The 16,022-nt window shown below is 36.2% G+C and overlaps 1 protein-coding gene across 14 annotated transcripts in view; it reads right to left on the reverse strand.

Moving 5' to 3' along the window:
• Gtdc1 (glycosyltransferase like domain containing 1) overlaps window positions 1-16,022 on the reverse strand; it is a 376,640-nt gene that overhangs the window by 166,681 nt on the left and 193,937 nt on the right. For all 14 annotated transcript variants that reach the window (XR_008215448.1, XM_052726350.1, XM_052726348.1 and 11 more), the window contains 2 exons: window positions 14,000-14,167; window positions 9,678-9,851 (listed from right to left, as the gene is read on the reverse strand). Coding sequence is in view for 13 of the 14 variants with exons in the window: in XM_052726350.1 (XP_052582310.1) it covers window positions 9,678-9,851; window positions 14,000-14,167 (342 nt within the window). In the remaining variant the exon portion in view is untranslated. The remainder of the gene's footprint in view (window positions 1-9,677; window positions 9,852-13,999; window positions 14,168-16,022) is intronic.

Consider the following 16,022-nt stretch of genomic DNA (forward strand, 5'->3'; position numbering starts at 1 on the left):
TGGAAAAAGTGCCAGGAGGGTTATGACGGTTTAAAGAGGGAAGCAAATGAGGGAAATCATATAATTGTATTATAATCTCAAGAAATAAAAGAAGTGCTTTTATTTTTTATTTAATTATAAAAAAGAATACACTCAAAAGGAATTTTTTAAAAAGGAGTTGCTAAAATGCTATTTATTGCTTTGAAATATACTTATCACATGAGATTTTAGTGAGTAGCAAAGAGGTAATCAAGGGGAAAATTCTCATTTCACAGCTCCCCCCAAAAATAGGACTAAACTTTCAGTTTATAACAACAGGCAAGAAAATGTGGACTTATTGAAAGCAGTATTTGTGCAACTACTAAGCTTAGCACTTATTAAAGAAAATTATGATGTTACCACATTATGTTCTCACTATGGTCATAACTCAATAACTAAAGGGTCATACTTAATACTACTGATGTAAAATATTCTAATCTTCCAAAAATAAAGTAGCAATTATAAAATAGAGAACTAGTTCCACAGAAACATTTATTCATAAAAACAATGTTGGCTGAGGACATGCCTTAGTGACAAAGTGTTTGCAGGGCAAGCACACTAAACACAAGTATGAGAAATTGAATTCAGACCCCTAGAGTCCATGCAGAGCTGGACCCTGTAGCATGCATCTATAACCCCAGTGCTCCTACAGTGAGATGGACGGCAGAGACAGGAGAATCCCTTGGAGCTACAGACAGCTAGCCTGGCAGACACAGTGGTGGACAACAAGAGACCTTGCCTCAAACAAGGTGAAGGGGAGGACCAACAACCAAGATTGTCTTCTAACCTATACACAACACCAAGCATACATGCAGCTATGCTCACACACATGCACAAACAAATACACATGAAACTAATAGGTAATGTTAATCAAGAAGAGTCAATAGAAAAAAACTAAAGCTAAGTTGACTATGTCTACTCACTCACAAAGCCCTTTTGTAGATAGTCAGTAATATCAAAAACTTTGTCAGGTAGAAGAAAAGCTTATGATTTACTGCATGAGTCTAATGTAGAGAAGTTCCAAACACAGGATGAGAGTTTACATATACAATATAACCAGGATTTAATATTCCTGGCAATATTCTTAAGTATAATTTTGTCACTCAGTCTAGTGTGGTAAACAGAAGTTAGGACTGTAACAAATAACACTGTTTAAACAAAGGAAATCCTGAACATAAATGTAAAGCAAATACCACCTTATACATTGAAGAATCACTGATAGCACATAGCAGTGGTTCTCAACTTGGGGGCCACACCCTCTTTGGGGCCACATATCAAGTATCCTGCATATCAGATATTTACATTAAAATTCATAACAGTAGCAAAATTATAGTCATTAAGTAGCAATGAAATAATTTTATAGTTGGGGGTCACCCCAACATGAGGAACTGTATTAAAGGGTTGCAGCATTATGAAGGTTGAAGACCACTGCCACACAGGATTATAATGTTGGGTATAGTGTGGCTGTACAGTAAATCAAGCACACTAAACACAAGTTAATGAACATACAACAAGTATGTGAGAACACATATCATAGATGAGAACCATGGTTATTTATTTAGTGCTCACCAACTCTCAAGCATTTTACCAAGTACTTACATATAGTACCCCACTTAATTCACATAATAAGGCAATAAAACTGATATTGTTTTCCTTACTTTTACAGCTAAGACAAAAATGAAATGGGGAAACTGAGGAAACTTTCTTAAAACCAGCTAATTAATTATCAAAAAGCCATGGTATTAAAATATAGCGGTTGGCATTGATTTTAAGTACACTACCACACAGCCCCATTATTATGTACTACTTGTTTTCACAACTCTCACATTTTTCCAAAATTTTCTACCCAAAAGGACTGCAAGTTCACCTGGTGAGCCACAATAACTATTATATATAGATATATACTAGATATACATATATATTATATATACTATATATACTAGACACACACACACACACACACACACACACACACACACACACACACACACACACACACACACGCTGTTGGAGCCCACCGAGGTGTTCTAGTGGCTTTACAGAGCAGGACCACATAAGGGGATGATTGGACCATGGGCATGATTACCAGGTGTTTGGAAGGCCCTGCACTTGGTTGTATCTATCAAGGGGGAGGAGAACTTTTGCCCCTCCCCTTGGCACTGTTATAAATAGCCCTTTTGAATAAAGTTCTGGACTGGTGGGTTTTGATCCAGGCCCTCCCAAGGATACGCTATCCTGTGTTTTTGTCTTTCCTCTCATCATCTAGGTATCTCTTTCTATCTAAATATTTCCCACTTCTCCCTGCTCAAGAGTACCCTGGTCTAAAATTGGGGGCCGGTCTCCCCACTGTGTGTGTGTGTGTGTGTGTGTGTGTGTGTGTGTGTGTGTGTGTGTACAGACAGAGTCATTACATATTCCTAGCAGGCCTGGAACTCAATATATAGACCAAACTGGCCTTGAAGCATTGCCTGACAAATGTTGGGATCTTGATTAAAACTTTCATTGTCATACTTAATATTACTCTGTGTATTATTGCTTAAACTATAAATAAATTGATCAAAAGATGTGACTTTTTACAGTTTCTCATTCAATTTTCATCAGACAATAACAAATGACAAGCAATAGTCAGCTTGGGTTTATTTGAAAAAGTTTATTTGTGGACTATACACCACAGCCAAAGAAAATTCACCAAAAGTTCTACTAGCACAGGCCAATACAACACACTATGCTCCCAAGGATGGCACTGAGGTGTGAGGGGATAATTGTTGCTTATCTGTCCCCACTGAATAGAGCTGCCAATATCTCAGACTCAATCTCTACAACTCAGTAACCACCAATTTTACACCTCAAATCTGTTTCTCAATTCAGTATACATATTGTCCCAGCCAGCACAATCGGTACTTCAAATCATCCTTAGCACTCTTCCTTTCAATAAGTTGTCATATCAACTTGCCAAATCTGCAATCTGCACAGTATTTATTTTTGGTTTTGAACTTAGTCACCTGAATATATATACTGCACTTAAAGAGTTCATAAGACTAAGGTTAAAAAGAGCCTGTCTTTCTGTTTCATGTTAAAATTGCAACATTTGTCATACAAAAAGCAAGTTGTAATAGATGTTAGGTGAACGACAGCAGATATGACCTCAAATAATTAATTCCTATTAATTATATTTTGTTGTATCTTCAAAGAATAATAAAAAAGAACTTTTCATATGATAAAGTCTTTTATGCAGAATATCTTAAGGGATGAGTCATTTGAGTAAGAGATTATTAAGGTAGCTTACTACTCAATGGTACCTTTCAAACTGTTTGTTTTTAATGAAAAACTTCCTAGAAGATCCTAGAATACTTAAAGAGAACACTGAACAATTGAACTCAACTAAAATTATTCATGTACTGATCATTCTACTTCACAGCAACAATTAGTGGGGAATATTACAGGCTGATGGGAACAGCATATGTGTGGCTTTCTCTGTCATCTAATATAGAACCTACACTGCTAAATGATAAATAACTACTTGATTGCTATCATGTCAATTTGATAGAATTTAAGTTGCTACCTCTAGTATTTACACAACCAGTCAGCTTTAAATCTTTATTATGTAGACTTATTGGTGTTTTCAGCATTTCATTACCCCTTACTTTTAATGTTGGGGTCACATTGAATGGGTAAGCCTACCAAAAAGAGATAATTAATAAATAACCAAGATTGTGTTGTATTTATAAAGTCACTAATACTTATGTGAAACCTGTCAGGTTTTTGGCAATGTGGTCAGTCATCAAATTATATAACAAACATCTTGATCCTAATACTAAGCCTAAGAGGTGGTTGCTATCTCAATTCCATGATAAACTGCCTTAAGAGGAACAGAGAATGGTACTAATTGGTAAAGCCAAAGTGTAATCCCTGCACACCATACTGCTGACTCATTTATTTGCTAAGTGTTACCAAAAATGGAAGCACTGGAATAATGTACTGCTTACAAAACAAATAAATGTAATTCATCAAACATCAAATGTATTTGGAAACCTTTCTACATTATACACAACCCTCATGTAACATAACATGTAATTTGTTATTGCCTTAATAGCTTTATGCAGATAAGCTATTGTGCCATGAGAAGTTAAGCAATGCCATCTGACCAGGATGAAGGTAAAAGACCTTAAACAGACTTTCTGCTCAATTTCCCTCAAGAGACATGGGAGCTACCAAAAGACCATCATTAGTTTGTAGCCCTGTTCCTTTATTCACCTGGGGACAATGCACCCAGCATGCTATATTCTGCATTATTTGTGGGTCTGTGTTTTTCCTCCTAAACTTCTTAGCACAGGACCACAGAGAACTAGAAAGAAAATAAGCATCAAGTACTTAACATAAACAGAATAGGAATGGTAAATGAAGGGTTAATCACCATATAATGGAAAACACAGTTTTTGTTGCTGCTGAATCCAGAACACATTTTTGGGGAGGTGAAGCTATATCTAGGTTGAAAAACTATTGCAATTAGGCAATTATGGGTGATGATTTTACAAAAATATATAATTTAAGCCAATTTGGTCTCTGGGCATTAAGATATTTGAACAAGAACAGTAAGAGGAACTGAGATAGTTTGAAGCTCATGCAACACGTAAGAGTTACATGGGTTATAATGGAAATATTTTAAGCATTATTTGTTGATTCTTTGAATTTTATTGATGAATATAATGCATTTTAATCATTCTACCTCCAACAGAGGCCTGCAACTCCTCCTGCTTCCAAACACATCCATCCAGTGTCCATGGTCATGGTGTCTCTCCATAGCAATAGAAACCTAACTAACTCACTGACTTCCCATAACATTGGTGCTGTGGGATTCCTTCCTTTTATTGCTACACTGCAAACCCACCAGCATCAAGGATCTCCAGGTGAAATTTACAATCTGTAAATGCAGAGTAAAACTGTTGAAATTCGTGATCGAATTTACATCCTTTTAAACAGAATTATCTTCTTTTGTAACATATTCTAATTGCAGATTTCACCTTATTGAATCTAAAAAGATATTTATTTTCTGGTATTATCACTGTAAGAACAATTTTGTTGAGCACTGATCACTTGGCAGTCTTGGAAGCCTTCAACATCAAGGAACCAAGAAGTGCAACCCAAGAGAAAAAGAACTGCTCAGTTACAAGGCTCTCCTCAGGGGGAATCTTGCAAAAATACCTCACTGAAATGTCCTTGGTCACCTAAATCAAAGGAGATCACAATTACACACAAAAGGCTCTATGATGTCATCCCCCTTCCTTAAAGAGAAAATAGCTCAGGCATACCTTATAAGAATGACATAATATTTACCTCCATGTATGGTGATACTTTATTTGTACTGAAATGTGATTTTATTTGCATGTTAATAAATAAAGTTGCCTGGGGTCAGAGCTAATAGCAAGCCATAGAAGAAGCTGGGCGGTGGTGGTGCACGTCTTTAATCCCAGCTCTTGGGAGGCAGAGCTAGGCGGATCTGTGTATGTTCAAGGATACAGCCAGCACGGAGACACACGCGTTTAGTTAATCTCAATACCAACTATAGAAGACCTAGAGGTCTGTACAAACAGGCAGTGACAAGGAGGTCATGTGGTTGGGTTTAAAACCAATGAGAAGGCAGAATAGAAAGTCTATAAAAAAGACAAACATCCAGTGTCATTGTCACAAAGGAAAATGAACATCAGTTACCATTTAATTTCTCCTCATAAACTATGGTCATTCTTTACTTGTAAACATTGGCAATCATGGAGTATGTCTATAGGGGTTATTTGCTGTGGAGTTACCTTCTGTACCATTGAATGGTTCCAAACTGCCATGTTTTTTTACTTCTCATGTATGTATATATGTATGTATTTGTCTATGTATGGATGGGATGGATGGGTAGATAATGTGTTTATGTATATTTTAAAAATCATTTATCTCCCTCCTCCCTTGTTGTCAAGCTGTCAGTCAGTTGTCATATTTTACTTCTGTCAGTGAGCCTGCCTTTCTCACACTGCTAGTCAGCTGTCAGCTGACATATCAGATAAACAAAACCTCTGAAACTGAATTAGCAATTGGTGCTCAGTGGTATTGCCGAGACTTGGATATATGAAATAGAGTTCTTCTCTAACTATATATATCCAGGAATGTAATAGCCAGAATATTTCATCCAAATACTAATGTAGGGTGTGTGTGTGTGTGTGTGTGTGTGTGTGTGTGTGTGTGTGTGTGTGTGTATAGAGGGAAAAGGAGGAAGGGAGAGAAGAAGTGTGTGTGTGTGTGTGTGTGTGTGTGTGTGTGTGTGTGTGTGTGTGTATTTGTATTTGTATGTGTATGTATGTGTAGGGGGGAAAGGAAAGAAAAGGGTGTGTGTGTGTGTTTGTATAGGGGTGAAGGAGGGAAGAAGAGAAGGGGTATGTGAGTGTGTGTGTGTGTATATAGTAGGGGAAGGTAAAGAGAGGTATGTGTGTATAGAGAGTAAAGAAAGGAGGGAGACAAAAAGAGAGGAGGAGAAGGAGGGAGAGGGAGAAGGGACCAAAGAAACAGAAAAAGACACAAAGTGATATTTCATCAAACTTGAATCCTAAATTGCTGTCTACCAGAAAAATACATACAGAACTTTTCTGCCAGTCTTCAAGGTAGACTATTCCTAGATCAGTGGTTAGGACCCAACCATTCCTTTTAGCCCATCACTATTTCCTTAGTAACTCCCAACACACCTGCAGAAAAAACCTCTACTATGGGCCCCACAGCCAACTGGCTGTGACTCAGACTAGGCAACAAAAACCAAACAGTGGAACAACCACCTACTAAAGGCAATACTAGATACAACATCAAGTATACCTCAAATGTTCAAACTCCAGATGCCTAGACTGCAGAGCAAAGACACAAACATGAAAAAGCAATACATTATACCTCCTCCAACAACCAACAACCTTGATGGAATAGGCCTTGAGAAAAGCAATTTAGCTTAAGCACAAGACAGTGACTGCAGAATAGCAATTATAAATATATTCAAGGACCTTAAAGAGGTTATGAATAAATGCCTTAACAGTTGAAGGAATTAATGAAAACAATTTAAGACATGAATGTAGAATTTAACAGAAAAATAGAATCATGAAGAAAAATACAAACTTAAATACAACTCTAAATAAAAAATTCAGGATGTCAAGTATCAAATACAGAGGTAAGCCTCACAATCAGATTAAAAGACAGATATGTGAATTTAAGGTCTTGAAAACAAAGTAGAAGAAACGAGTTGCTCACTCAAGGAAAATGTTAAATATGAAAAATTCCAGGCAAAAAAAAAATCTAAGAAATCTTGAAGACTAAGGAAGATATACTGGTGTAAAAGTGGCACAATTGTTATACCAGTAATCAACAACTTGGGGGTTGAATTTAAGGGGCCAAGAATATGACAAAAGATAGGTCATGGGCCATAGAGTTAAACCTACTACATTATTCTGCTGAAAAAGCACAGCAATAAAATGTCACCCATAGACCAATACATTGCTCAGCCCTCATCACAGAATGTACTTCTTACAATAGATGGAAATTAACACAGAGACCCACAACTGTACAATGTTCAGGTAGTGAAAGACTTTGGAGCACACAGCTCTAAATGGAATGTCTTTATCAAACCCTTCCCCTCAAAACTCAGGGACCTATGGGCTAGAAGAGAGGGAAAGAGTATAAGAACCAGAGGTGGTGGATAACTTCAAGGAAATAGCATCCTCCACACACAACAGAATTTATGTGTGTGTGTGTGTGTGTGTGTGTGTGTGTGTGTGTGTGTGTGTGTATGTGTGTATGTGTATACTAAAAGATTTTGACAGCACACAAGTTCAAACCAGAATAAAATTTCAGCATCGAAAAGGGAGTAGACACAAAGTCCTACCCCTTCCCAAGAAGCTATTTCCAATTGATAACCTGCTGGAAAAAGAAAAATCAGTTTTCTCCAATGCAATAACATTGAATATATCAACCATATTCCAAGGGATACTAGTGTTTTTTGTTTTGTTTGGGGATTTATTTATTTATATATTTATTTATTCTCTCATTCATTTTTATCTTGGTGGTTTTTATTTGTTTTGATTCTTTCATTTTGAGAAAGAGAGACAAAGAGAGAACATGAAGTTCAGGAAAAATCTGAGAGACGTAGGGGGAAGGTAAATAATGTGATCAAACTATATTATATAAAACTTTTTAAAATAAAATTTAAAAATTAGCCGGGTGGTGGTGGCGCACGCCTTTAATCCCAGCACTCGGGAGGCAGAGCCAGGAGGATCTCTGTGAGTTCGAGGCCAGCCTGGGCTACCAAGTGAGTTCCAGGAGAGGCGCAAAGCTACACAGAGAAACCCTGTCTCGAAAAACCAAAAAAAAAAAAAAAAAAAAATTTAAAAGTTAGATAATGAGTATTACTCTACAACAAAATCTGGGTCAACTGAAGAGTGCAGAAAGTGTACTATGGATATAAAGTCATTTCAGATATAGAGTAGAAAAACTTGAAGATGTTTCTTTTATTTTTAAGATTATAATATAATTACATCAGTCCTCCCTTTTTGTTGCTTCAAACCCTCCCACATGCCACTCTTCACTCTCTTTCAAATTCACAGCCTCCCTTTTCATTAATTATTATTACATACATATAGGTATATGTGTAAACTGCCTCAACATGAGCTGAACAAAGACATGCAAGTGAATGGGAGAAAGTCCTTGAGGCTTAAACACTACACAAACAACTATAGACAACTAAGGAATGCTCAGAGTGGGAGAAATTGTCATCCCCAGGAAAGAACACAACTGGCTATCCATTATTAAACGGTCAGCCCTGAAAACATACATAAAACAAGTAACATTATAAAGACTAAGCTATTCTAAAATGCCTTTTAAGGATGCAATTACAAAACACCAGTGTCCTAAGCTATTGTAAGTCCCAGTGAAGAAAACTTTCTACTCACTAGGGAGAAATAATCCTAGTGGCAGTAAATATAGGTTTTTCTAAGTTTAATTGTAAATGACAAAAAATTCTAGACTGTTCCCTTTACACCACATCATTCGCTCTAATTCAAGGTGAGCCTGGTAACATGGGTTATAAAAGAGCCCTGAATAACAAAGAAAAAGAACATTTAGTACTTCTGCAACCCAATGTGGAAGGTTTAGTTCATTTTTAAGATAACACAAACTATGAAAATGAAGAAGAAAAAGAAGCCTAAGGAACTAGAATGGGAAATTAAAATCATTGAGAAAATGATATTGAATACTGATTTATTTAAAGGAGTTACTGTTATACATTATAAATACCAGGCCTACCCTAGATGCAAAAGTTGAGGAACATGCTTGGCAATTACTTCCATAACACAACAATCAAAACAAAAAAGAAATAAAACAGTAAGTGCTACAATCCTAAGTGTCCTAGTTTGATAAACAAATAAATAAGAGTAAAGAAACAAAAAATTCAATACCTAGACTAATGATTCACTGATAAGATGGATATGAGATCATCAAAAGTTTATATAATCACATTATGGAGAGATATAACTCAGTTATCTATTTAACTATACTTATACTGAAAAGTTAAAGTTAGGAAAAATAATTTCAATTTCTATACACTTGATTTAAGATAAAATGTCAAAAACAGAGTCAAACACACTGACCTGCTTACATCAGGAAACCTGATGGGAAAATAAATAACCTGACACTTGGGTCTGATTATGCTTTCCAGATCCTTAGGTCTATGATCAGGAATCAGCTTCAGGAATTTTCCAATGGAAGTAAGAAACGATTCCATATTAAAAAAGGAATTGAATACCACCACATCAGCCACCAAACTGTAAAGAGAAAAGGCAAATGAAAATGATTAAGAGTTATTTTATAAGCCTAAGACCTCTGCATACTAATCAGACTTTCTTTTGTACCTCAGGTTTGCAAAGAGCAGCTAACAAAAATATCAGTTCTTAGTAGTCTATCATAAATGGTTGGGTTGATGGCTTCACAGAAGACAGACCAGAGAAAAATTAGATAGTTGAATAACATCAAATAAGACTTCAAACTAATGCCTAGTTCCCATAGTTCATGAACTTTCCACATTATCAGTACCAAGCACAGCAGGCCCAACCATGTCTCTAAGTAGTCAACTATGAAAGACAGCTGTACAGCTTCCTCCCAATCTCTGAGGAAACTAAATCCCATGAGGCTACTCCTATGGGGTCACAATATCTTCAGCACTATTCAGTTAAAGTCCATTTCTAGTTTTAGCCCTTTTTTGAAGAAATGTTATTTTTTTTTTAAGTTCTGGTACTACATGGCATCTCTAAATAATTTATTTCAGTATTGTAGTATGCTTAGGACAGTCATGGAAGTAAAAAAAAAATAGTGAAATACATCTAGATATCCATATTACTAGGATTTATTACATTTATTACTTATATAGATGATCAAAATTATTGATCTTTAGAAATAAACAAAAGAAATATAATAGTGATGATTGATTTTGACAAACTGACTGTCTTTCTTCAATATTTTTAAAATACAAAACATTTTTTAAAGAAAATGTGAAAGCAGGTTTTAGATCTCACACACACACACACACACACACACACACACACACACACACACACACACACAAATATACCAGTAATTTTCTTAATTTCTATTATATTGCCTTCAACACCAATGAATGCCAATGGTAGCTATGGATATGCTGGATAAAACCTAGATGTGTAAGATGAACAAAAATTGATTTAGTAAGCTCTGACTCTTGAAAATGTCTTTGATGACTACTTGGTTTTCAACTTTATACACCTGCAAAGAAGGAACTTCAGCTGAAGAATCGGCCCCCAACAGACTGGCCATGAACATTGTTTGCATGGCATTTCCTTGATTACTAATTGTTCCTGGGAGGGTGCAGCCCACTGTGGGTGCTGCCATCCCAAGGCAGGTGGGCCTGGGCTATGTAAAAGGGGGCCTGGGAGCAAGCCATTGAGCAGTATTCCTCAGTTTCTACTTCAAGTTAGAGGTGTTTCTCTGAATTTACTAATGATGGATTGTGACTGGTAAGAGAAGATAAACCCTTTTCTTCCCAAGTTGCTTTTACTCATGATGTTTATCACAGAACATCTTATTTGTTTTACCATCCACTCAGTATTACTGGACAATTCCATAAGAAGATAAACATGACAAAAGTTAGCTTTATTTCATCCTAAAAAATAAGACTGGGAAAAAAAGTATGAATGTCCATAAGGCTATAAAAAACATCATAACAAGTAGAGCTTCTAGATAAAATACAAATGCCACAGCTAATCCTTGGCTTAGTTTAAAACATACTTACCAAGACAAGCAGGTCTGCTATTATTAGTACACAAAAGAACACCCGATCAAAGACACACGGACTTGCCAATTCTATGCTTCCTCTAAAACTGCTTTTGCCTGTGTGGTTTTTTGTTTTTTGTTTTTTTTTCCAGCTCCTACCTGGTGAAAATTTGGGGAATGGAGGCAATACTAACACAGATAACACAAAGGAATATCACAGAAGTGCTGACACCAAGCTAAGCAGTAAGGAAGCCAATACTATACCATACTAAAAGTTGAAGAATGTTTCACAGCTAGTCTGTTTGCACCGTTTGTCATAGATTGTAATAGTGACCAGCAGGTTATAATGTATAGTCACAGCATGTGTTCCTAAGAAAGAGGGCTAGTGGAACCTCTGTCTAAGGTAATGGCTTATAATGTATAGTTATAGCATGTGTTCCTGAGTCAGAGGGCTAGTGGAACCTCTGTCTAAGGTGATGGCTTATGTCAGTTACTTTAAAATCCTCAACTGCCACCCAGTCCAGAAAGAAAGCTGACAGGGCCAGCAAAAGCAGAAGTCAGCAAGAACACTGAAGAAGAATTTCAAGAAGAAGCTGTTCTTTTCGAAGAAATTGGAACAGGACTGCTTTCTGACATTCTTATTTTTCCTCTGGACAACTGTGAAATATTCTTTTTCCAATTATGAAGCCAAATCATGATGTAGTCCAGTTATTTCTCCACAAGCTTGTCTATCAGCTTATCCTCTTGAAAGGAGAAATGATGAAAAATCATACGCAAGTTTTCATTCTCTCTCCTTATGATGAAAAACAATCATTTGTAAAGGAGAAGAGGAGCAGTGAGCTATTTTTTAAATTTAATATCTGCCTGAAATAGGCACACCACCCAAATACTATTAATCTAAAATGGTCTATGTTGTTAAAGATTCACATTGTCTAAAGAAATATACTTTTTACATATTTCCTCCCTAATATGAGTGGGTGTAACTTCCATTAACTTTAAGGCCACACATAAAGGGAAAAATATTTAATTACTCCCTTGTGGTTTCACAGGGTAATAAAACCATAGTATCTGAAAAATAAAATGGTACAAATTTATGGAATCACAAGAATATTACTAATGTTTTACATATTGATAAAAGTACAAGGGAATTTCATTTTCATATTTTTAAGTATATAAAAATTTACTTTTATGTTCATTGGTGTTTTGCCTGCATGTATGTCTAAGAGGGGGTGTCAGAGTTCTGGAACTCGAGTTACAGAGAGGTGAGAACTGCCATGTGGGTGCTGTAACTGAGCCAGTGCTCTCAACCTATGAGCCATCTCTCCAGTCCCTCATTTTCATTTTGAAAACTTATTTTCCTGTTGCCATTTCGAGATGAAGTATTTCAATTTGAAAATGGTTGCTTTTTATGAGACATTTGACCGCAGCAGTTCTACTGTTTGGATAGCACTGCTCCCTCACAATCTCAGCAGCTTGTAAAAACAAATGCAGAAAAACCTTGACAACATGCTCAAAACAAGTAGTACCATTAGAGCTGTTTTTCTATGTCAACTAAACTAAGGAACAGACTAGCAAGGTTTGTTCAAACACTTTCTCAATCTCTGTAGCTAATAACTACTTAATAAAGGTGTGTAACATGTATGCAATCACTCTCAAATTGATTCCATGTGTCTCATGCAGTGATGCAAAAGGATTCTGCAGAAAAGCTGGTATAGGGTTGCTAAGGAACTTCTTTCAGTAAGTACCAAGAGAAACACTGTATTGGAGTAACAATAGAGAAGGCCTTCACCTTTGAAATGGCAGGTATTTTCAGACTGTCATTTCAGAAGATTCAGTGGGAGGAGGGATGAGAAACACTGAAACATTCACATTCCATTTTTTACAGTTTCTGTCTTAAGAGCAACAAAATAATCAAGCCAAAAATAAAGCAAACAAAAAAGTAGGAGCTACAAAAACCTTTTATCTGTTGAATTTTAACTTCTCTACTAAATTTAGCTGAATACAGTGAAAGTAGTTGATAAAAGAACTTTCTGGGTTTTCTACAATTCAAATAAAAGTCAAGGAATTAAGGGGTAAAGATCCTTGTCAACAGTTTATATTCTATTTTGAATGTTATATAAAACATAAGATAACTAGTTCAAGATATAACTAGATGATTAGTCTATGTATGTGTGTGTGTGTGTGCGCGCGTGTATGTGTATTTCAAAAATTGAATAGCAGTGTTATTACAAATCCTGCTGAAATACAAATAATTAATATTATGGAAAAAAATCGTCAAACACCTGTACCTGCCTTAATATGCTTATAGATTTATAGTGTTCTCCACATTTACAATCTAACCATCTACAAAGAAAAATATGGGGACTGGAAAGATAGATCATCAGTAAAAAGAAACTGCTTCAAAATCATGAGGACTCAAGCTCAAACTCAAGCACCCACATAGCAAACTGAACAACTCTGGTACTTGCTAGTTTCAAGTCTAGCAGAGAAAAATAGAAACCTTGGATTTAGGGAGAGACCCTGTCTCAAAAGAACAGGCAGAGAACGACAGAAGGCACCCATCGCCCTCTTCTGGCCTGTGTGTATGCATCCCCCACCCCCATAAATCTGTTTTGAGAAAAGTAGGAGAAAGATGGCAAAGACCAAATCTTATACAATCTATACCTACCATGAGAGAATTTGGTTGTATCCATACTGAAAATCCCTCTCTTGATATTTCTTGACAGGATATATCAACTGGTTTTCATGGAAATACAAGATCTTCTTCAGTTTGCCCAGATCAGGCCGAAGGGCAGCCAGTTCAGTCAGGTTAAGTACTGAGCTTGCGAAGAGGGTCCTAAGAAAGAAATAAAGGTTTACTATTCTAAACATGCTTGAAGGGCCACCCTTTGCCCTTCTCCTCTCCCCTTTCTTCCCACCCCAAGACACACATATCCCTATAGGGACACATAAATGCTTGACATAGTGCCATGCGGAAGCAGTCCCAGTTCTGACCTCTTAAAAAGCAACTGCTAAGAACTATAAAAGTCCTGGTTTCATTGGTCTCAGCTCAGCTCAGTTTCTGAGGGACAGGAAGAAGAAAAAGAATGGAAATTGGCTGGATTTTATAAAAAGGCAAGAAAAGTTCTATCTGAAGGACAAAAGAAATAAAGGACAGGCTGGATGGGGAATACATCTGCTTGCCACTTTCACTGCAACCAACAACTGAAATTCAGTACACAAGCAGGATCAGTCCATGTTCATGTTTTGACAAAACTTCTTTTAATTTATGCAATACACTTATGTAGTGTGGTCTTTTCTGTTGGCATGTGTGCTCAATGCCCCCTTTAAAGTATCCTATAATCCTTAGACTAAGAAGAAAATCTTTTTTCCTCTATTACTAGACTGCTAATGGCTGGCACTAGATATGTAAAACCCCTTATAAAAACCAAATAAAAAAAGATAAAAGGTTGATTGTAGAAAAAAACTGGAAGTTTATCTATCCATGTTTATAAATAAATCAAAATACTTATTTGCTCTCACTCTGCATTTAGTTAAATGCCTATTGTGTGATAAAGAAAGTTGAGAAGAACAGAAAATATTGATCAAGACAGGCCAGAAGGATGACTACTGACTTTTATGGAGTCATACACACAGCATTAGAGGAACAAACAAAAAGGGAGTACTAAGAGATTTAGACAGTCTGGAAAGGGCTCCCTGATGAGATGCCTACCACATACAGAGACAAAAATGGACAGCACCTGGACAGCTGGGAACATTCAGATAACCCTTCCAGCTTAATTCTAAAAAGTTGAGTGCAGAAAAATTGAGTGTTCTCTACAACCACACTAGGAGTCAGTGCCAAAGCAAAAACCACTGAACTGTTTTCATTGCACCACAGTTACTATGGCTGGAGGGAGACTTACTATACAAATACTTCTGTTGGTCTAGACTTAAATACGAAATACCATCCTTGTTATTCAAATGATTACTCTGACTATAAACCCCCTTGTTGACAAGAAAATGATTAACTTGATGTGTTCACATAATCTGCAGCACTAGCCTTTCACACAAAAGGCATGGTTATTACTAAGTATTTATAGCATAAACCGGAATTCAGTTTGACTGAATTCGATGTGTGCTATTCACTGTCCTCTTTTGAGTTTTGATGAGTTCTATATGTTAAAGTGACAGATTTTGAGGAATATTATTAAGTAAAAGAAAAAATTTATTTAACATTCCACAAAAAAGCAAATCTATCATCTTAGATATTCTCCAGCCAAACTGTTAACTTTGATATAGGAAGATTTCCCCCAGCATGCCAATGATTTTTCAGTCTTCATAATTTGACACTGCAATACCATTTCCTTTAGTGTGCTTAATCATTAAGAAATTAATTATATCTCATAACAAATGCTAAAACAGCATTCCTTTATCTCTATCTACTAGTTAAGTATTTCTCTGTTTTTTCACTGGTAAAGTGCTAAATTGAACAGGCAATTCTTTGGATCTTTAGCTCTACAACCCAAAGTAATGAAAATGCCCACAAAACGAATGCAGCTAGCTATACTCCACAGAATTTTTTTTGCTTTGGTTCAAACTACCAATTTTTGAAAGTTGATCATTAGACAATGAAAGGCATCATTCAGTCAGGAGCTACCTCTCAGCTACCAATGCTCATCTTGCCTCAGGTACCATTTAAGAAATAAAGC

Source organism: Peromyscus californicus, unplaced genomic scaffold (genome assembly GCF_007827085.1).
Source record: "Peromyscus californicus insignis strain IS unplaced genomic scaffold, ASM782708v3 Scaffold_7__1_contigs__length_154581171, whole genome shotgun sequence".
Lineage (NCBI taxonomy): Eukaryota > Metazoa > Chordata > Mammalia > Rodentia > Cricetidae > Peromyscus > Peromyscus californicus.